Source organism: Phyllobates terribilis, unplaced genomic scaffold, assembly GCF_046119375.1.
Source record: "Phyllobates terribilis strain yellow unplaced genomic scaffold, ASM4611937v1 Scaffold_9__5_contigs__length_417890890, whole genome shotgun sequence".
NCBI classification, from domain to species: Eukaryota; Metazoa; Chordata; class Amphibia; order Anura; family Dendrobatidae; genus Phyllobates; species Phyllobates terribilis.
In genome coordinates, this window is record NW_027362769.1 from 117,504,414 (window position 1) to 117,525,966 (window position 21,553).

General features: G+C 43.2%; 2 protein-coding genes across 2 annotated transcripts in view; one reads left to right on the top strand and one right to left on the bottom strand.

Moving 5' to 3' along the window:
* Window positions 1-15,315, top strand: part of LRP2 (LDL receptor related protein 2) — a 345,085-nt gene extending 329,770 nt beyond the window's left edge. The window contains exons 70-79 of the mRNA XM_073646998.1: window positions 385-564; window positions 1,134-1,253; window positions 2,554-2,644; window positions 5,226-5,293; window positions 5,384-5,504; window positions 5,603-5,732; window positions 5,836-5,949; window positions 10,628-10,732; window positions 12,059-12,130; window positions 14,611-15,315. Of these exons, the coding sequence (XP_073503099.1) occupies window positions 385-564; window positions 1,134-1,253; window positions 2,554-2,644; window positions 5,226-5,293; window positions 5,384-5,504; window positions 5,603-5,732; window positions 5,836-5,949; window positions 10,628-10,732; window positions 12,059-12,130; window positions 14,611-14,781 (1,172 nt within the window). The 3' untranslated portion in view covers window positions 14,782-15,315. The remainder of the gene's footprint in view (window positions 1-384; window positions 565-1,133; window positions 1,254-2,553; window positions 2,645-5,225; window positions 5,294-5,383; window positions 5,505-5,602; window positions 5,733-5,835; window positions 5,950-10,627; window positions 10,733-12,058; window positions 12,131-14,610) is intronic.
* Window positions 15,316-17,646: 2,331 nt separating this feature from the next.
* LOC141161740 (retinol dehydrogenase 7-like) overlaps window positions 17,647-21,553 on the bottom strand; it is a 30,114-nt gene continuing 26,207 nt past the window's right edge. Inside the window, exons 3-4 of the mRNA XM_073646999.1 lie at window positions 19,893-20,056; window positions 17,647-18,183 (exon numbers count right to left, since the gene is read on the bottom strand). Coding sequence (XP_073503100.1) covers window positions 17,933-18,183; window positions 19,893-20,056 — 415 coding nt within the window. The 3' untranslated portion in view covers window positions 17,647-17,932. The remainder of the gene's footprint in view (window positions 18,184-19,892; window positions 20,057-21,553) is intronic.

A 21,553-nucleotide genomic window follows, 5' to 3' on the forward strand; every position in this document is an offset into this window, starting at 1 on the left:
CTATTGACACGTTTCTGACCATTAAAGGGGTATTCCCATCTCCAAGATCCTATCCCAATATGTAGTAGGTGTAATAATAATAATATTAGCAAATACCTCAAATTAGAAATGTAGTATAGTTCTTTTCGTAACCTATGTCGCTTACCCCATGTCCAGGGCATTGCAGTAGCTTAGGTATCCATGGTTATGACCACTAAGAGCTGTCTAACTAACTAACTGTCACTGTATGAGTGGTCATAACCATGGATATCTAAGCTACTGCAATGCCCTGCACATGGGGTAAGCGACATAGCAAATTAGTAAATTGTTTGTTCTTCATTCTAAAATAAATACCCAATCCTAATTTATTTATTTTTTTTCATTTTTACATTTTTTTTTAAAAAGATCTGGGCAACCCTTACAGCCTGGATGTGTTTGAAGGCCATCTGTACTGGACAACAAAGGAGAAGGGTGAAGTGTGGAAAAAAGATAAGTTTGGCACTGGATCTAAAGTTAAAGTTCTGACAATTAACCCATGGCTGACACAAGTGAGGATATACCACTCGCATCGCTACAACCACACAGGTAATTGTCCATCCCTTTAAATCTCTCACTCTTCTTGGAAAGTCTTCTAAGTGTTATAGGACATTTTGGCTAATTGTTGAGGGTCTTCCCTCCTGCCAACTCCACTGAAGAAGGCTCCACAGTATGCAGCGAGCGCCACATAAGTGCAGTACATACTGCGGCTTAGTTCTGTTTAAGTGAATGCTCCTGAGCCGCAGTACCAGATACTGCCTCCATTGTAAGCACTTTGTGGTTCCTGTGTAAGCAAAAAAGAGACGGCTTCCGCAGCACGGACCCTTGTCTGCCCCCACATTCAAAGATTGATGACCTATCCTATGACACAAGTTCCAAAAATAAACCCTTTAAAAGCTCTCTACTTCTGAAAGCCCCTTTGAAGAATGATCATTTTGACCAGAAATGGAGACCAAGAGCACTCTCCATCTTCATTTTTATTACCGAGACCCCCACCTATCAATTTTAAAGACCATACACATAAGGAATGCAGATTTTTTTTTTCATCTCATAAAACCTAATTAAGTCTTTCTAGTTATTAAGATACATAATTATAATTTTTCTCTTGTCTTATTTAGTTTCAAACCGTTGCAAAGATATCTGCTCCCATCTTTGCTTGCTGAGACCAGGAGGCTATACATGTTCCTGTCCACAAGGGACGCGGTTCATGGAGGGCAGTACCAACGAGTGTGACGCAGGTATGTAAATAAATGTCCGCCACGTAGTTAAATGTCTGATATCATTATTGTTATAATAGGAATAAATATTCTAAAATATTTATGACAACACGTGGCATTAGCACTGCATGTTCTATACAATGGAAGAACTAACTCTGAGTTTATAGACCACAGTTCCTGCTAGTAATATTATACATTTCTGTTTATTAAATATTATTATTGCTGGCTGCTGTGTATATGCTAATTAATCATACAATTGGAAGGAAAGGAAAAGTGATGGCACTGACGAACCTGTTATCAGTAATGAAGTTGTCTGGATGTCAAATTTATTTATGGTACTATTTATTCCCACCAGTAGGTGTCGCTGCAACAGGGCATTTTATGACTGAATAAGTCATTATAAACTTTTCAAAACTTCTAAAACAAGTCAGCATAAACTTTTCAAAACACATTCATTAAAAGGAGTTGTCCAGGACTTTGATATTTATGATCTATCTTTTAAATAGATAAAATACATAGGTCATCAGTATCAAATTGGTGGGGGTCCGACAGCTGAGATACCTCCACAGATCAGCTGTACACAGAGCAGACACAGGACAGCTCCATACTACTTGTAGTGGCCGTTCTCTGGTACTGCAGCTCAGATCTTGAGTACGGCCACTACACGGTGCCTGGCTCTAAACCGAAAAAAATGATTGGCATGCATGCCAAACCGTCCCGAATTTGGGTCACCTTGACGCTGGTGGGATGGCTTTTACGCTTTTTTTTTAAATCAAAAACAGTGTTTACTAAGTGCCCTATGTTATTTATATGCACTATTGCTTTTGCTTACTTACTTACAGCAGGGTACATGTTCATTTTATTTCTGTCTTAGGTTTTGGCAGTGCCTGGCTCTGTATACATCCAGCCGCCTAATTGGTGTCGGTGTTGGACCCCCCAACCTTTTGATATTAATATATATATATATATGTATTGACATATTACATTTATATTTGGTACATTTGTGTATGTGACCTAATAGACCTAATACTAAAATAACATTAACAAACACAGATATATGAGGCCAGCGCGCAGTTGACTTATCACTAATTGTTATCCTTTTTCTCACAAAACTGGCGTATAATAATAATATTCTATAATATATCTATGCCCTTCCCTACTTTTAGGTTTGTATTATAAATTGTATCTGGATGATGACTCGTCTTATGCTTATGGTGAAAGTCTCCGCCGTCACATACACAATAGTTATTCCATTGCCTGCTGCTGACATATAATAATTGCATGTACTGCTTACTAACATGCATGGCTTTCCATTTCTTAGCTATTGAACCCCCTCCAACCATGCCGCCAGCATGCAGATGTATGCATGGAGGAACTTGCTATTATGATGAAATGGGCCTTCCAAAATGCAAGTAAGTTTTGTCTGATGCCATCTTTGTAAATAAGTGTTGAAGAATTCTTACTGTTCTCTTAAACATCCACTTACTTTACATTATGATAATGGTGATTTTTGGGACCATTGAGGTGATGGATATACACACACAGATAAGCATAATTATACTCTTACTTACTCTCCAAAACTTTGGATTTCACACATCCCACCTTCATGGGCCAAGTATGAGCCACAATATCCGGACCGGACGTGGGCCTCATGACTCGAACCCAACAACCTCATATGTGCTTGTAGGACAGGAGATCTGTGGTCGGTCTGGTCAACACAGTCTCTACTCAAACCACGAATGTAGGACATGTAAAACCAGCCTAAGGCGAGGGTCACACAACCGTATTCTCTCATCCAAGAAAATCGAGCCTATTATGCTAATCACATTATGATCAGAGTATGATTAGTGTGATCCTATTTTCTCGGATATGGAGACGATGGAAGAAAACTTTCTACATTCTGTCAGTGCATGAAAATCTGACCGCACTCAGATGACATCTGAGTGCGATTTTTTTTTTTTTTGACGGACCCATTGATTGCATGGCCGAGTGCGATCCGTTTCCGGATGCAAATTGTGCATATGCTGCATGCTCAGTCCGAGAAAAAAATCAGCCCCATAGAATAACATTGGTCCGACTGCAATCCAATGTGTTGTCGGATCTCACTCGGACCGAATATACAGTTGTCTGTGACGCGCCCCCTGGGCCGTGGGGCACTCGGTAGCCAGGCCGGTCGTTGCTAGGGGAGATGTCACAGTGGCGGTGACCCGGTCCGTGACTCAGGGCGGTCAATAAAAGGGGTTTTAAAGAAAAGGATTATAGTTTTTATGTTTAGTGTCCGTGACACCACCTGTGGTATGCGGCTATATGGAGCCGCCGCTGCAGTGCAGATCCTCTGGAGCTGTTGGTAATGCAGCAGAGTTGGTTCAGCTCTCCACAGGTAGAGCTAAGCTCCAGGGCGTTGCTGTGGTGATTTTAGATGAGGCAGATGTTGTGGTGCAGGGGGTGATGGCGCAGCAATAATTCAGAGACAGTGGGGTGCAGTCTTCCGGGTTTACTCACGGTTATCACATTGCTACTGGTTACAACGGCCAATTATCACCACCCACATTGTTCTGCGTTCACCGAGGCAGGGGTTCAGTAATCCCTCAGGTATGTCAGAAGTACTTAACGGGACCCCGTTCTGTGTGCCTTTCTCAGTCGTCTTCCTGAGCTGGCTCTCACCCTCCTGCCCTGCACCTCACAATCAGTGTCCCAAGCCGGTAACTTCAGATCTTGGCGGGCAACCTGGAGTTCCCTGGATCCTGTGTGGCCACCTTTTTGCCGATTAATTGTGGCTGTGGCAACTACACCCTGAAAGTGCAGAAGCCTCCGGTTTCTAGTTGAATATGCAATTCTCACTAGTTATGGGTCGGTCCCCTCTGTGGCTTGATCCTTCCACTCCTGGTAGATTCGGGCGTACGAGTGGCCTCCAGCACTGCCCGTACCCCTAGGATCCCCTTGTTCCTCCTGGAGCCTTCCTTCCTGCTCCTCTCCTCTCTTCAGTCAGTCTCACCTCCTGGGCCTCTCTCACTCAGGCACGCTCCTCCTGAGCAGAGCTCCTGCTCCTCCTCAGACTGAACCCTCAGACTGTTCTCCTCACTCCCAAGATGGCTTCCCTCTTTATATCCTTCTTCTCAAGTGCTCCCCTAAACTACTTCCTCCACCCACACCCACTACATGGTTCCCCCTCTCTTGGTTCCCCCCACTCCAGCCAGGGCCAGGGCTCAGCAGCGCAGCAGTGCATCTTGGCCCTCCTGCCGGTCTGGAGTAGTGTAGTGTTGGATGCAGGTGGGTGGGTCCCGGGCAGTACTCCATCCTTACCTGAGAGTGGGATACTACACCTCTGGGTGAGATGCAGTACCTCTGTGGTGACTGAACCCACAGGGGCGCCACATCTGCATCTGCCCTAAGGAAAACTGGACAGTTGCTTAGGGGCCCTGATTCCTAGGGGGTCACTAACTATGGTCACCACAGGAAGTAATTAAAACCATCTAGTATTATTTAGCGGTATTTGATAATATTTAAAAATGACTTTTAGTATTATTTGAGCACTAATTGGCAATATTGGGCTCTATTATGTGCAATATTCAAGTTATGCCATAGTTTCTACAGCATTCATTAAATATTCTTAGTATATAAATATGTGTATGTATATTCCGCACAATATATATATATATATATATATATATATATATATATATATATGTATATATATAAACTATAAATATATATTTTTTTCTATATATGTATATATATATTATTATATTATTTTTTTTAAGTTTACAGATCTACTTTATACTATACTTTGCGATGTAGATACAGTATATAGATATATATATATATGTGTGTATATATGTGTATATATATGTATATGTATATGTATATATATATATATATATATATATATATATATATATATATATACATACATACACTGACTGTATATATATTACAAAGTATATATAGTAATTTATTTCCATACTTTTTCTAAACATGACTTCTTACTTCCAGGTGTACCGCTGGCTATTCTGGTAGTTATTGCAATATGGCATATACTGCTGGTATTCCTCCAGGAACTGGTATGTCTGATCTTTCTCATATATCCAATTGTTTGTACTTTATATTATTTTCCCTATATACAGAAAAAAATAACGATTTCTTTATTTTAGCGGCCGTCGCTGTGCTCCTCACTGTGATTTTGGTCATTATTATCTGTGCCTTGGTGGTCGGAGGCCTCTTTAATTACAGACGGACAGGAAAACTTTTACCAGCTCTTCCTAAGTTCCCGAGGTTAGTACAATTTATGACACCAAAGATTACAAGAGAAAATATATTTCTGTTTTATAAGAATTGGCATGAAAACTGAAGATTGTTTTATGATATTATAGTTTAAGTGCGCTGGTGAAATCAACGGAAAATGGCAATGGAGTAACGTTCCGGTCAGGAGCTGACGTCAGCATGGATATTGGGGTGTCCGGATTTGGTACAGAGTCTTCTATAGACAGAGCAATGCAAATGGTAATGGTAATAATTGATCTGGAGAAATATTTTTTTTATTGTAGGTGATTTGTTGTTCTACTTCTCACATAGTAATTATTACATATTTACTATTGTGTCATAGAATGAAACCTTCACTCTGGAAGCTGGGAAGGAGCCAATTACATACGAGAATCCCATGTACTCGCACGCCGGGGAAAGTGGTGTCAGCGTGGTGAACATCAGCCAGCCGCCGGATGTAAGATGCCCAGTGTATACTGGAAGCCAGTGTATTGATGGGAATCTAGACAGAAAAAATTTAGGGAGGGTGTATATATATATATATATATATATATATATATATATATATATATATATATATATATATATATATATATATATATATAGCTTTAGAATATATAGTTTAAAAATTAAATAGAGGAGGGTGCCCTATGAGTCTGATATTCTTTTACCAGAGCAGTAAGCAGCTATATAGAGTGTCTTTGTCTGGAGGATCCAACTAATTGGTTATTTCACAAACAATCCATTCATTCCAATAGGGAATGTGTATTACTTCACTATCCTGCGGGGGCGCTGCAGAGAAACTAGACACCTGCTGCTGGATTCTCCCACAAATGGTTGCTAAAGGACTTAGCAGATCAGATCAGCTTATCATGTATCAAAAATGATTCTTCAAAGTGGACAACCTCTTTATTTGATCATAGAGCTATATTTCAGTCTGCATGGTTAGAAATGTGCAACATGCAAATTAGCTTTCATTGGGGAGGAAAGAATTCTAGGTTGATACCCTGAAACAGCTGCCTGTAGGTGGGTGTTAATTTGCAGTTTCTTTACATGGGGTATTGTCAATAAGACCAGGGGCGGACACAGACTGTAGTGGGCCCCTGTGCAAGAAATTTTTGGGGCCCCCTTGCCCTTCATAGGGCAACAAAGTTATGTAAACATGCATCTCTCACCCCCCATGTGCAGCTCTCATCCCCCCCATGTGCAGCTCTCATCCCCCCCATGTGCATCTCATCCCCCCCGTGCATCTCTCATCCCCCCCCATGTGCATCTCTCATCCTCCCCCATGTGCAGCTCTCATCCCCCCATGTGCAGCTCTCATCCCCCCATGTGCAGCTCTCATCCCCCCATGTGCAGCTCTCACCCCCCCGTGCATCTCATCCCCCCGTGCATCTCATCCCCCCCCTGTGCATCTCACCCCCATGCATCTCATCCCCCCCGTGCATCTCACCCCCCCATGTGCATCTCTCATCTCCCCCATGTGCATGTCATCCCCCCCCCCGTGCATCTCTGATTCCCCCCACTCCTAGTTAATTAATTGTATTTTAAAAAAATAAAACTTGTTATACTTACCCCCATGCGATCCCTGCAGAATCCTGGCGCTCGTCCACATCGCTGCCACCAGGTTCTCCTGACTTCCGGCCATGTGACGGCGCCGTCACATGACCGGAAGTCAGGGGAATCATGAAGGCGCTGCCGCAGCAGCGCTGTACTGCTACACAGAGGAAAGCAGCGCTGAGATGTCCCGGAGCTTAGCGCTCAGCATGGGGCCGGGGGCCCAGGGCCGGCTCCAGGTTTTTGTGGGCCCCGGGCGAAAGAGTCTCAGTGGGCCCCTTTAACACATACCACGATTCATGATGCACAGATACCGAAGAGAAATATATATATATATAGTACAATGCAAAGATTTCACTTCTTACATTACATGAGTGATATCTACTGTAAATTCCACAATAACTCAGAAACCAGCGAATCGCTCCACACAGTATACTGGCCCCCATAAAATGCTCCATACAGGAGACTGGCCCCCATAAAATGCTCCATACAGAATACTGGCCCCCATAAAATGCTCCATACAGAATACTGGTCCCCATATAACGCTCCATACATGATACTGGCCTCCATATAATGCTCCATACAGAATACTGGCCCCCATATAACGCTTCATACAGAATACTGGCCCCCATATAACGCTCCATACAGGATACTGGCCCCCATATAATGCTCCATACAGAATACTGGCCCCCATAAAATGCTTCATACAGAATACTGGCCCCCATATAACGCTCCATACGGAATACTGACCCCCATATAACACTCCATACAGGATACTGTCCCCCATATAACGGTCCATGCAGGCTGTTCCCCCCACATAATGCCCCACGCAGGCTGTTCCCCCCACATAATGCCCCACGCAGGCTGTTCCCCCCACATAATGCCCCATGCAGGCTGTTCCCCCCACATAATGCCCCACGCAGGCTGTTCCCCCCACATAATGCCCCATGCTGGCTCTTCCCCCCCATATAGGATGTCACCCCCCCTTATAATGTCCCATGCAGGATGTCACACCCGCCCCTCCCTTATAATGCCCCATGCAGCATGTCACCCCCCCCTTATAATGCCCCATGCAGGATGTCACCCCCCCCTTATAATGCCCCATGCAGGATGCCACCCCCCCTCCCTTATAATGCCCCATGCAGGATGTCACACACACCCCCTCCCTTATAATGCCCTATGCAGGATGTCACACACACCCCCTCCCTTATAATGCCCCATGCAGGATGTCACACACACCCCCTCCCTTATAATGCCCCATGCAGGATGTCACCCCCCCTTATAATGCCCCATGCAGGATGTCACCCCCCCTTATAATGCCCCATGCAGATGTCACCCCCCCTCCCTTATAATGCCTCATGCAGGATGTCACCCCCCCTCCCTTATAATGCCCTATGCAGGATGTCACACCCCCCCTCCCTTATAATGCCTCATGCAGGATGTCACACACCCCCTCCCTTATAATGCCCCATGCAGGATGTCACACACCCCCCTCCCTTATAATGCCCCATGCAGGATGTCACACACACCCCCTCCCTTATAATGCCCCATGCAGGATGTCACACACCCCCCTTTATAATGCCCCATGCAGGATGTCATCCCCCCTTATACTTCCCCATGCAGGATGTCACACCCCTCCCTTATAATGCCCCATGCAGGATGTCACCCCCCCCCTTATAATGCCCCATGCAGGATGTCACACACCCCCCCTCCCTTATAATGCCCCATGCAGGATGGCACATACACACCCTCCCTTATAATGCCCCATGCAGGATGTCACACACCCCCCCTCCCTTATAATGCCCCATGCAGGATGTCACACACACCCCCTCCCTTATAATGCCCCATGCAGGATGTCACACCCCACCCCCCCTTTTAATGTCCCATGCAGGATGTCACCCCCCCCCCCCTTATAATGCCCCATGCAGGATGTCACACAACCCCTCCCCACCATATAATGCCCCATGCCTCCATACAATAAAAAAAAAATCAAATACCTCACGTTTCACCTGCTGCCGCTGCTCCGGACTCCAGCGTCGCCGGCCTCATCCCGCTCTGCGCTGTGACTGCTCAGGAAAGAGCGCGGTGTAAAGACGTCACCGCGCCCTCTGACCTGAGACGTCACAGTGCAGCAGCCGCGGAGGATGCAGGAGCTGCTGCGGAGGCACGGGGAGAGGTAAGTATTGTGCCGGGGCCCTGAGAAAGCGGGGGGGGGTGGGCGCTGACACCGCTCTCCTCCGCTCATGGGTCCCATAGCGCGGGGGTGCCCAACGGTGAGGGCCCCGCCTGCTCAGGGCCCCGGCATTTGCCCAAGTGCTGACGCCGGCTCTGCGGGGGCCCCATGAGGAGACGCACAACAGGGGGGACCCCAATGGGCCTCCGAGGGGGCCCCGACCAGCCGGGCCCCATACTGGAGTCAGGACACTCATGCCCTTATGGTGGCCCTGCTAGAGGCTGGAGGGGCCCCCTCTCCCTCGGGGGCCCCCGTTCAATGAACGGGCTGCACGGGCGGTAGGTCCGCCCCTGAATAAGACTACATATTCAAGGGGTCTTTTTAAGAAGATACACTCTCCACCCTAAAATGTGAAACTTGCTAATTATCTCAAAGAAAGAAAGAAAGAAAGAAAACCATTCTGATAGTTTCGCCTATACCCTGAAACAGCTGCCTGTAGATTGGTGTTTGGTGTGTTAATTTGCATGCCAATAAGACTACATATTCAGGGGAAGATACCCCAGAATGTGAAACTTGCTAATTATCTCTCTCCTGGAAAGACAGAAAACTATTTTGATAGTGCTGTCTATACCCTGAAACAGCTGTCTATAGATGGGTGTTTGGTTTGTTAATTTTCAGTTTCTTCATGTGGGATATTGCCCATAAGACTCCGTGTTCAGCAGGTCTTCAGAGATAACGTCTTCACCAAACATGTGAAACTTGCTAATCAAGCCTCTCCCAGAAAGAAAGAAAACTATACTGATAGTGACTCCTATACCCTGAAACAGCTGGCAGTATATGGATGCTTGGCTTGGCTAATTCATGTGCTCTTCAAATGGGGCATTGTGAATAAGACTCAAGATTCAGATGGTTTCCTTTAAGGAGTTACAGTCTCCTCCAAAAATGTTCAGGAGATTACAGAAAGGGGCATGGATTGTAATTGGAGGCTGGCTTAATTCACAATGTGATGATTTGGGTGAAGAAAGATCCCAAAAAACAAATTAATATCAACTTTCTCATCTGTTCTGAGTATCGACGTAGCTCATGTGTTGTTAGAGGTCACAAGATTTACCCCTCGGTCGATATGAGCTCTTGGGTGAGAGTCGGGAGACCCCCACACTCATTAGACAGTCAGCCGATCCCACCAATATCTGTGGTTTGGCCAGCAGTATCAGGATCAGGCACGCCAGATTTCTGAAGGTTGATCCTTTTGTTTTCCAAGAGATAACCCGTCGCCAGAGGAGATTGGCAGTAGCTCTCATATAAAGAGCATAACACTCGGCCAAGCGTTCCTGTTTATGGGGGATTTTTGAGACAGATCATTGCATATGGAGGGCACAACTTTTCTTTTATTTTTTATTTCCAGGTGACTGAAGTGAGCATTGGACAAAAAACAGATAATTTTGAAAACCCGCTGTATTCTGTTGACACCCCGCAGACCTCGGCAAATACAGAACCGGTTCGGTTCGAGGTATGCTACAATTCTTTCCATTTAGACTCTGACACAAGAAAACATAATTTGGTAGAAAAGAAAGTTATCCTCCTGATTTAAAAACCCATTCTCAAAATGAGAAGCCGGTGCCCTGTGGGTGGGGAGTATGTGGTAAGGGACTTTGTGGGGGAGTTGAGTGGTGGGCTATCAGAGTTCCCATCATGGTCTGCCTGAAAGAAATGTATATCTCCTATTCACATACAGCATATACACACGTGGTCAAAATTGTTGGTACCCCTCGTTTAATGAAAGAAAAACCCACAATGGTCACAGAAATAACTGGAATCTGACAAAAGTAATAATAAATTAAAAATCTGTAAAAATGAACAAATGAAAGTCAGTGATTGCTTTTCAACCCTGCATCCACAGAATTTAAAAAAAAATTAAACTCATGAAATAGGCCTGGACAGAAATGATGGTGCCCCTCTTAACTTAATATTTTGTTGAACAACCTTTTGAGGCAATCACTGCAAACGATTCCTGTAACTGTCAATGAGACTTCTGCACCCCTCGACAGGTATTTTGGCCCACTCCTCATGAGCAAATTGCTCCAGTTGTCTCGTGTTTGAAGGTTGCCTTTTCCAGACGGCATGTTTCAGCTCTTTCCAAAGATGCTCAATAGGATTTAGGTCAGGGCTCATAGAAGGCCACTTCAGAATAGTCCAATGTTTTCCTCTTTGCCATTCTTGGGTGTTTTTAGCTGTGTGTTTTGGGTCATTATCCTGTTGCAAGACCCATGACCTGTGACTGATACCAAGCTTTCTGACACTGGGCAGCACATTTCTCTCTAGAATCCCTTGATAGTCTTGAGATTTCATTGTACCCTGCACAGATTCAAGACACCCTGTGCCCGATGCAGCAAAGCAGCCCCAGAACATAACAGAGCCTCCTCCATGTTTCACAGTAGGGACAGTGTTCTTTTCTAGATATGCTTCATTTTTCCGTCTGTGAACATAGAGCTGATGTGCCTTGCCAAATACTTCCATTTTTGTCTCATCTGTCCATCTGACATTCTCCCAGAAGCTTTGTGGATTGTCAACATGTAGTTTGACAAATTCCAGTCTGGCTTTTTTATAATTTTTTTTTTATGATTTTTTTTAATGATTAAGGCTTTTCTAAGCCGAAACGTGTAGCATTTTTTTACTCTGTTTGCCCATATGGTGTGAATTGTCTTTTTGTAAGTGTATTTTTTATGGAACTATCATTCTTCAAATAAATGGAAATTTTAATTACACCACGTCTCTGGAGTCTCCTCACTCGCTGGATTTTGGTCTGAAGTTGTATTCATCTCATGTTTCTCAACAGGAATCAAAGTGGAGCATCTTTAAACGGAAGATGAAACAAAGCACAAACTTTGAAAATCCAATCTACGCGGAGGTGAGTAAAGGTGTCCTGAGAACAGGGCCTAGATAAATAGAAAAGCCGGGATTTATTTATAAATGGGGATAAGATAGATCTTTCCCGAAAGACACAACCAAGCAATTCTAGGTGGTTTATATTGAATGCTAGAAACCTCATACAGAAAATCTGTTATTTATGGAGGGGAACCTAAACCTCCTTATATCTATATGTGCAAGAAACAATGACACAGAGCAGGGGCGGACATATCATTGGAGCAACCTGCACAGCCGCACATGGGGCCAAAAGGTAAGGGGGCCACTGCCACCTCCAAAGCAGGTGGAATTGTACATTATGCTGAGCTACTGAACTGTAAAGGGCCCTTATATTGTTCTTGCCCAGGGGCCCTTTTCTGCCTGTGTCTACCAGTGACACAGAGGCCGAGCATATGCACCTCCACTCCATTGCTAAACACCTGCCTGTTGTGCCCGGGACCGATCTCTGCCGGCACAGACCGCTCCTGCCGGAGATTCTGCAGCTTCCGCTGATGTCACATCGACAGAGCAGCAGCTTCTCTTCCACTCTGCTCTGTTGATGAAACTTGACTGCCAATGTAATGGTAGGCTACGTTCCCATGATTAATTTTTTTGTGAGTTTTTTATGCTGCATATTTTAGAAAAAATGAAAGTAACCTATTTTACTTAATGGGTGCAGAAATTGTGCAGAAAATCTGCAACATCCAAAACTCACCAAATACTCATCATGGGCAGGAAGTTGGCCTTGTTAACAATTGGGGGAGATAAGAGGGAGATTACAACACACCTTTTGCGGTTCAATGTGCAGGAGCACGGAAATTCGTCCTGACCAGACGTAGACCATTGTATGACGTCTACCCCATCACCTCCTCCTTCATGGATTTGTAATTTTAAAGATTTCTAATAAATTAACTCTTTTTACCGGAGCTGGAGACATCTTCATCTTCCTTTGATTGCCCGTTAACAGCCACCTGCCTATTTATTTTTAGGTCCATAGTAATAAAAAAAATAGTCCTAAACAACCCCTTTAAAAATAGGCATGTGTGAATTCAGCCTAACTCTGATATCATCAAATATAATTTTTTAGGGAAAAATCACATTTTTTTGCAAAGTGAACTTGTAACACATTTCTTATATGGAAAACCAATACCTGACTACACTGGAGTTTCCCGATCTTTTGTCCTGATAAGTAGTAAAGAATGATATTAATATATTCATTTCATACTTTGGTGACATAAGGGTTTGTTCATATGTTATGTTTTTTCACACATTATTTTACAGCTCCAGCTAGGCGAATGAGAAATCAGAAACCTCATGCATATTCTGCTTATTTTTCCCTTACAAATTTTTTCAAAGCATTTTTTCCAATTCTTTCAGTGTTTTTCAGCTATTCAGATGATTGGGGAAAAACTCAAGTAAAAATGCACACAAATAATCACACAAAAATGGGGCAAAAACGTGCTTATTTTATCTGCCATCAACGTGTGCATTTACCCTAAGGCTGTGTTCCCATGATGCGTTTTTTAAGCGTTTCCGCAGCTGCAAAAATGCTGCTGAAACGCTTAAAAAACGCATGGTAGAAGGCCTGCCACGTTCCCCAATGATAATCCGCATGTGCTGTGCACATGCTGCGGAAATTTCCGCTGCGGATTATCATTGCGGAAAAAAACGTGTTTTCGCCGCCATTGACTTGTATTGAAACGCATGGAATCCGCATCACTGCATCTGCAGATGCGCATTCCATGCCTTTCAATGTGCAGATGGTACCCGGGTGTGGAGGACAGACTCTCCTCCGGACCCGGGTACCATAGTACCTGTAAAAAAAAGAATAAAATAAAAAATAAATATATACTTACCTTCTGATGGCCCCCGGTGTGCTTGTCTTCGCTTGCCGGCAGATCGCGGTGGACTGAAGGACCTGCACTGACGTCATTGTCATGTGACAGCAGGTCCTTCAGTGTACCGCGAGCTGCCGGCAAGCCAGGACGGAGCGAAGCAAGACTGCGGGGGCCATCAGAGGGTAAGTATATATATCTATATATATATATACTTTTTTTTTTTTCATTCTTTGGGGTCACACTATATAAATCCATTCTGTTTGCATGGATTTATATAGTGTGACCAAGTTATCAAGCACTTTACAAGTGATGCTAAAATCGCTTGGAAAGCACTTGTCAACCCGCATGCGGAAATGCATGTGAAGAACGCTTCACTTCCGCTTGTCCCTGGCAGGAAAAACGCATGTACAATCCGCATGTACAATCCGCATGTACAATCCGCATGTACAATCCGCATGTGCAATCCGCATGCGTTTTTTTCTGCCAGGGAGATGCAGAAACGCTCAGGAAAAATCCGGAGCATTTCTGCATCGTGGGCACATAGCCTAATACTTACATATTTGGGGGGAATCCAGCCCGTGGCTGTCAGGTCAGGTTGGATGTGTTTGATGAACAAGTTATATAATATCCATCTCCATTATTGCAGATGGAAAAAGACCAACAAAACGAAGCTGAGGAAGACCCGTCCCCGTTTACCTCTCCTCCTCCACTTCCAAAACCTTCTCAGAAAAAGGAACAGCAGCACCTCTCCTTCTCCCCCACGGAAGACACTTTCATTGACACTGCCAATCTCGTGAAGGAAGACTCAGATGTATAACCAATACTTCTACTAGGAATCGTAGAGACAAGCTTGCACATATTTTTGTATCGGTCAAGAACGTTCATGTTATTATAAAACCTTCTCTTTTTAGCCTTTAGGTGAAGATTTTTTGCCTTTTTTTAATATGCCAATTGCTATTTTTCTGAACAATTATCACCATGTACTATATGTATATCTTTGCACTGAGACTGACTGAAAATAATATAAATATTTTGTATATTTGTAAATTTTTGAAAGAAAAAATTATTGCTGTCATTGATCTGTGAAAACTTTTGGAATAGTCAAATGAAATTAAAGGCACGGTAGTAATTTCTAATAGGTTAGACAGAGGAATGCATTAATATGTACAGGGAAGCGCTGTTTTAACATCGACATTTTTATAATTGTACAGATGTTTATAAAAACTTCTATTAAGAAAACTACCTTTTATAGAGTTACATGAAGAATATATATATATATATTTGTGTTACTGGTTCAGTTGCATATATTTTCTGGTACCTGTTTGTAGACGAGTTTTATTTTTTATGCTACTTACTATGCAAAACTTGGAACAATCAGACTTCAATGAAAAAATAAAATTATTATTAATGATATATTGAAAAATTTATTGGTTGTATTTTTGTAATTAATTATCCATTTTATTGACTAATCGACATACGATGATACTCAAAAATCATACAGAACAGCAGATGCAGGTGATATCATACATTGTGGTCACGTGGCGGTGATCCCACCTGAACCACGACACTGAGAATTATCATGGATTTCACATAACGTTTTTGGCCGTGCTCTATGGCTATAAAGTGATACTCAGTGGGTAATGGTGAACCATGCCCACAGGTTTCATATCTCCCATCAGTATAGTCTGTAGCCACAGTCCACACTCCTGCAGATGACAGATAACATGACCAAAGCACAGTATCTAGCACCAACTGTCCTTAAGAAAGTTCCTCAAATTCAGATGACAGATCCCTCAACTGTAGCACGTGTGTCCAGCCAAGCTTGCAACCGATCTCCAAACTCCATAGGCCATCCATCCATGGGCTTCAGGACCTCAGCAATCGATCCTTGTCCCTTGATATCACTTCACCAACTCCACACTAAACATGTGGCTTATTGTTCCCCCTCCCTGGGATCAGCCGCCTGAATGGGCAGAAGTGTTCACACTCTCTCCCCCAAAGCTAACTGTGCATTGGTCCAGGTATTTTCCTCAGGTCAAACCCATCGCCTGGGACTGTGTGTGAGACCCGCTGTGTTGACGGCTCAGCTGGGTCTACTATCCCCCATCCACACAATGGGACTAGTGGCTGGTAGAAGAATGGCTTGAGACCCCTGTAACACTAATGAGATTAATGGAATGATTGCTTTACATTTACCTTTAGCAATCTCCTGTCTAGCCTTATGTATACATAAGATCCAACCAGCATGTCTTCCTCTGTTTACAGTCACTGAATGGGAACATTGATTTCTGAAGGTGAACACTTTCCAGGTGAAATTAGTGCACTTCAACTGATGAGCAAACAAATCTCTAATAAAACACAGCAATAAGATCGACGGAACCAGAGCTCCGTGCTGGAAAAAGTCTGCATCCCTTAGAACCGTGGGCTCCGCTCTATGGACATTGGTCCAATAGTCTTTAAAACAAGGCCAGCTCCTCACATCCCAGGCATAAACTTTTCGGCATACAGGTTATCTGTCCATTGTGAATGGCCCCATCAAACCTCTGATAAAAAACAGATATTAAACTTAATCTTAAGGTCACTGTACACATTAGACTAAAGCCCCCGTCACACTAAGCGAGATCGCTGCTGAGTCACAAGTTTTGTAACGCAACAGCGACCTCAGCAGCGATCTCGCTACGTTTGACACGTAGCAGCGACCAGGCCCCTGCTGTGAGATCGCTGGTCGTGTCGAAATGGCCTGGACCATTTTTTGATCGTTGAGGTCCTGCTGGGTAGCATGCATCGGTGTGTTTGACACCTTACCAAGACCTCGTTGGCGACTCAGAACTGAGACACATAGGTGTGCATTTGCGTTGCATCGTTATACAGGTTGCTACACGTCGCAGTATCGTTGCTGCGTCGTTGGGAAGATCAGACTGTTTGACATCTCACCAGCGACCACATAGCGACGCAGCAACGATCCCTGCCGGGTCGTATCGTTGTCGGGATCGCTGTAGCGTCACTAAGTGTGACGGTACCTTAACCCGTCAATATCAGGGGGGGCGACCATCTAATGTGTGTGGGGCCTCTCAACCAACAGATAATGTCGGGGGACAGAAGAATCTGGCACATCTGATTCCTTTTGTTCAAACAAAGAAAGTTAAACCTGGCACCAAAAACCTGTGTGTTTCCTTATACAATTGTATTTAGACAGAGCAATCTAGATAAAGGTACCAGGTGCTCACCTGATGAAGTCCATCAAAATGGACGGACCATGTGCTTCACTCTCCCCTGCAGCCAGTTTTAATATGATGCCATGAATAAAAACATTAGATTTTAATAAAACAGACGAGTGCCACAATTTTAATTTTTTTACAATCCTTTTGTTCTCTAACAGATAAGCCGCTGTCAAAGATGTCTGGCAGTGGCTCTCTCATATGAGAACACAAGAGGACTCAGATGGCTGCCGATTGTTCAACTGACAGCAATGTTCAGCGTACGGGAGGATTAGAAGATTTTTATGCCTCCCCATTAATACCTTAAAAACGTAAGACCACACAATATTATATTGTGTATAGTGATGTAAGATCATTTGGGAGACAGTCAGCACTACTAATGAGGGAAAATAAGTGGTTTAATTTATTTTTTATCACTTCTTCGAAGGTGGTGATTCCCTTGGCTAGTAAAAAGTCTTCAGGGCAGTGCAGTCTAACAGAAATTATGCAAAACGGATCTTTTCTCAATAAGAAAAATATCTCTTTATGGCCTTCATATTAGTCATTCTTCCTTCTGAAGGAGCACTATTTTGCATATCTTTTTTCGTATTGACATTGTATTAATCATGAATGTCACACAGAATTATTAGGAATTTAGGATCATGTTTTTTCCCCGCAAAAAAAGTTTTGGTACCATATTAGCCAGTTGGAAAAAAAGTTCACAAAACTATATTTTATTAGTTATGAACAAGACACTTGTAAAAATATATGTTATACATCCACCTGATTTTTTTGTACTGCTTTTTCAATCCCGACAGGTCGAGGTAATAATAATTTCAACAGGACATCAGCAACAATGGCTGGAGCATAGGATAGAGGAAGCCAAAATAGCTTAGCATCCCAGCCAGCACCGTACCGCGTCCGTGGGTATTTGGCGGTCAGTGCGTGTTCCATGCAGTTTGTAACTTTGGAAATGTCAGAACTACACAAAGTTTTCATAGAAAATCGTTGCACCTTTATATCTATAAGAAAGAAAATACAGAAAGTTATGGCAGAGAATGACGTGATATCTCAATTACATAGAGTTGTAAAGGACATATTGATATTCATGCTATCCAAGTGTAAAGGACATATTGATATTCATGCTATGGCAACTCCATTTTGTCTGCTTGCTTCAAAATCATGTTATTATACTCTTTGCATAACATACATTCTTTCCTTCTTTCCTCTTGATTCACAAGCAACTTTACCACACTAACCTTTTCTCTCAGGAACATTCTATGAGACACCCTGCTCCTGTTATCTAGCTAGTCTGCGCCGGGATGTACGAGCTTGTAACTTTCCACAATGCACCGAACTAACGATAATATGACCATATGTGTATTTCCGTAATAATTGTACTAACATTGGTTTAAGCCGGTAGTATGTCTGTAAGTGATTGGCTATTGATATACTCAAAACAATATAAAATGCTAAGTAGAAATAAACGAGATTAGAGATTCTCTGAAACCTTCCATACAGAGCACTGTCTCCGTTTAGTTTTCTGTGGATTGCGCAATCAACATAATAATTTGACACCCACTTGGTCAACCGTGAAGGGACGTTGGTGCCCTCCCTCAACAGAGTAACACCGGATTATTTTAGAGATTCAGGAATATCTAATGCAATTTATAAAAGAGTAAAAAACTCCTGGGAAATTTTTTGTTCTAGTTTCTAATTATTTTGCAGTGCTTTGCTTGAAACGCGTTCTGGATTATCAGATGCCATATAAAATTGATTCCACTGCATTACAATGGCTAAACACATATGGTCAATTGTCATCCCTATTGGGCTATGTTCACACATCATGGGTTTTTTTGCGTCACAAATCTGCAGCAAAAACTGATCTCTCATGGGAGGTTTGTTGCAGATTTTTCTTGCAGTTTTGGTGGTTTTTGATGCATTTTTTTCACTGTCCTTCTGTCTCTTTTTATGCATGTACATAAAGTTCTGGGAAAAAAAAGCACTCAATTCTATTTTGCCAGCAAAAAAGCTGAAAAAAATGGTACCTGCGTTTTTGGTGCGTTTTTTCAGCATTTTTTTCACCACCCGTTACTTCCTATGGGTGAAAAAAAGCTGAAAAAAAGCTGAAAGAAGTGACATGCTCTATTTTCCAAAAACCCAACCAAGGCACAAAATACTGAACAAAAAAAAACATGATGAGAATTCTGGTTTCTCATAGACTTTGCTGGTACTGCAAAAGGCAGCTGGAAATTTGCATAAAAATCTGCAGAAAAAACGCTGAAAAAAACATGTGTGAACATAGCCTTAGAGTACATGTATGTACAACGTCTGGTCACAGTGGAGAGGGGTAGGGGAGCGCTCCCCTACTGAATACAGCAGACTCATGGCAAAGAATTTTATATTCTTTTTTTTTTTTACTGCTATTTTTTGTGCCTTTTTGGCTACTTGAAGTATGGTCGTCTAGTAACTTGTTGCCCTTACATATTTATTGACAGATGCCCTAGAGAACCCCTTTGATATATGTTGTAGTTTTTGCAGTGTTAAAATAAAAATTATTGCAAAACAGGGAATTTCAGTAATCTGTAGACGAAGGCAAATATATAATTTCTGGAATATCATAATATTGCTAGTTTTAGCATCTTGTTTTTATGTAGCAGTAATCTGCTTATCGTGGTATAAAAATGAGCAGAACCTTTACTGTTACGTACAGAATCATGTTATTACTTACAGTTATCAAAGTACTGATCGCCATATGCGTATCTGACTTCTGGCGCCAGTCTGTCCCACAGTCGCTGTAAATCTTTCTCAATTATTTCGAGGCTGGTGACTCCAGTCTTAAAGAATCCAGGTTCAATTATGCTAACTTTAACTCCAAAATGCTGCATGTCTCTCCTGGAAAAAATGAATGAGCGATGAACATTAGGTATTGGATGAAAGATATTGATAAATGGCGATGTCAATGGAATAGGCATATGGGTGACCAAAGTAGAGTTAAAGGAGTATTCTCAAGTTTTGAATTTATCCCCTAGCCATGTGATAGGGAATAACTTTCTAATCGCTTGGGGTCCAACTGTTGGGCCTTCAACCAATCCCAAGAACAGGAGCTTACTGAGGCTTTGAAGAGCCCCATGTGGTTGAACCGTTGGTCGATGGTTGATCTTAATGGGAGTGCCGTAGATTGACGATCACTGTGCTCGGCTGGTCTTCAGCACTCCCAAAAGAATGAATGGAGCAGCACTGCACACAATCAACCACCGCTTCATCCACACGGGACTCTTCAGTAGTGTTGAGCCACCCCCGTAGTGTTCGAGTTCGGTTCGGTTCGTCGAACACCCGTGTGTTCGCCGAACTGTTCGTCGAACTGTTCGTCGAACACCTTCGAACACCGTTAAAACCAATGGCAGGCAAACAAAAACACATAGAAACACATAGAAAACACCTTCAAAGGTGTCCAAAAGCTGACAAACTGCTCAGAAGACATAACTAACACATGGAAAAGTGACAAGTACATATAGTCATGCGAAAATAAAAGAGGTGGAGGAGTAAAAGGAGGGGGAGACACAGATATAGGCATGTCATGCCCTTCTAAAATCCAAAAAGTGAGAAGCCGACACGGCCAGTCCGCTCCTGCCCGTGCCACCTCCGTGTCGCCGGGTTTGTGCCAGAGCCGCGGTGAACCCTGATGGCCAGCCCCCCTCTCCCAATACTGGTGCCTGTCCGCTGGTGGGTCGAGCGAGCCCCCCTGTGGTGGAGGCAGGTCTAAGCTTTTTAATTTAAATTGTCTCTCTAATTTAAATGAATACACTTTAAATCCATTTACAAGGATCTATTGGAGGGCAAGTCTCATGCCAGCAGCCGCGTAATTCCAGCTCCAGTAGCGTCCACTAAAGCTGCTGCAGTTAAAAAGCTTTTATAAGGATCGAGCTCGGCTGTCCACCGCAAGGCATCCTACTGCCAGTCCCAGCCCCTATGCCTTGGGGTGCCTCCTGATGCTCTTCACTGAGTATCCCATGGTCCCGAAGCATTTCCTTTGAAAAAATTAAGTGTCTAAACTACAGGTGGTGTAGCTTGCTTAACAGCCGGGATAATCCGCTGACTAGCAGACACTGCTACTAGGCACAAAGTATTTCCTGGGCTAGATGCAGTTAAAAATTTGTAATTAGATACTCTCGTTGGATGCTGAGAAAGCATTCCATAAAGTCTCCTGGCACGCCATATATGATTCTCTTAAAAAGCTTGGGGTAGGGGTCTAGGGGACCCTTTTATAGCCAAAATCACGGCCCTGTATCACAATACGTCACCTAGGCTGAAGATAAATGGAACTGTAGCACCCTGAGGGCTCGGTTGCTACAGAGGTATTGCACCTCACCCAGAGGTGTGATATCTCAC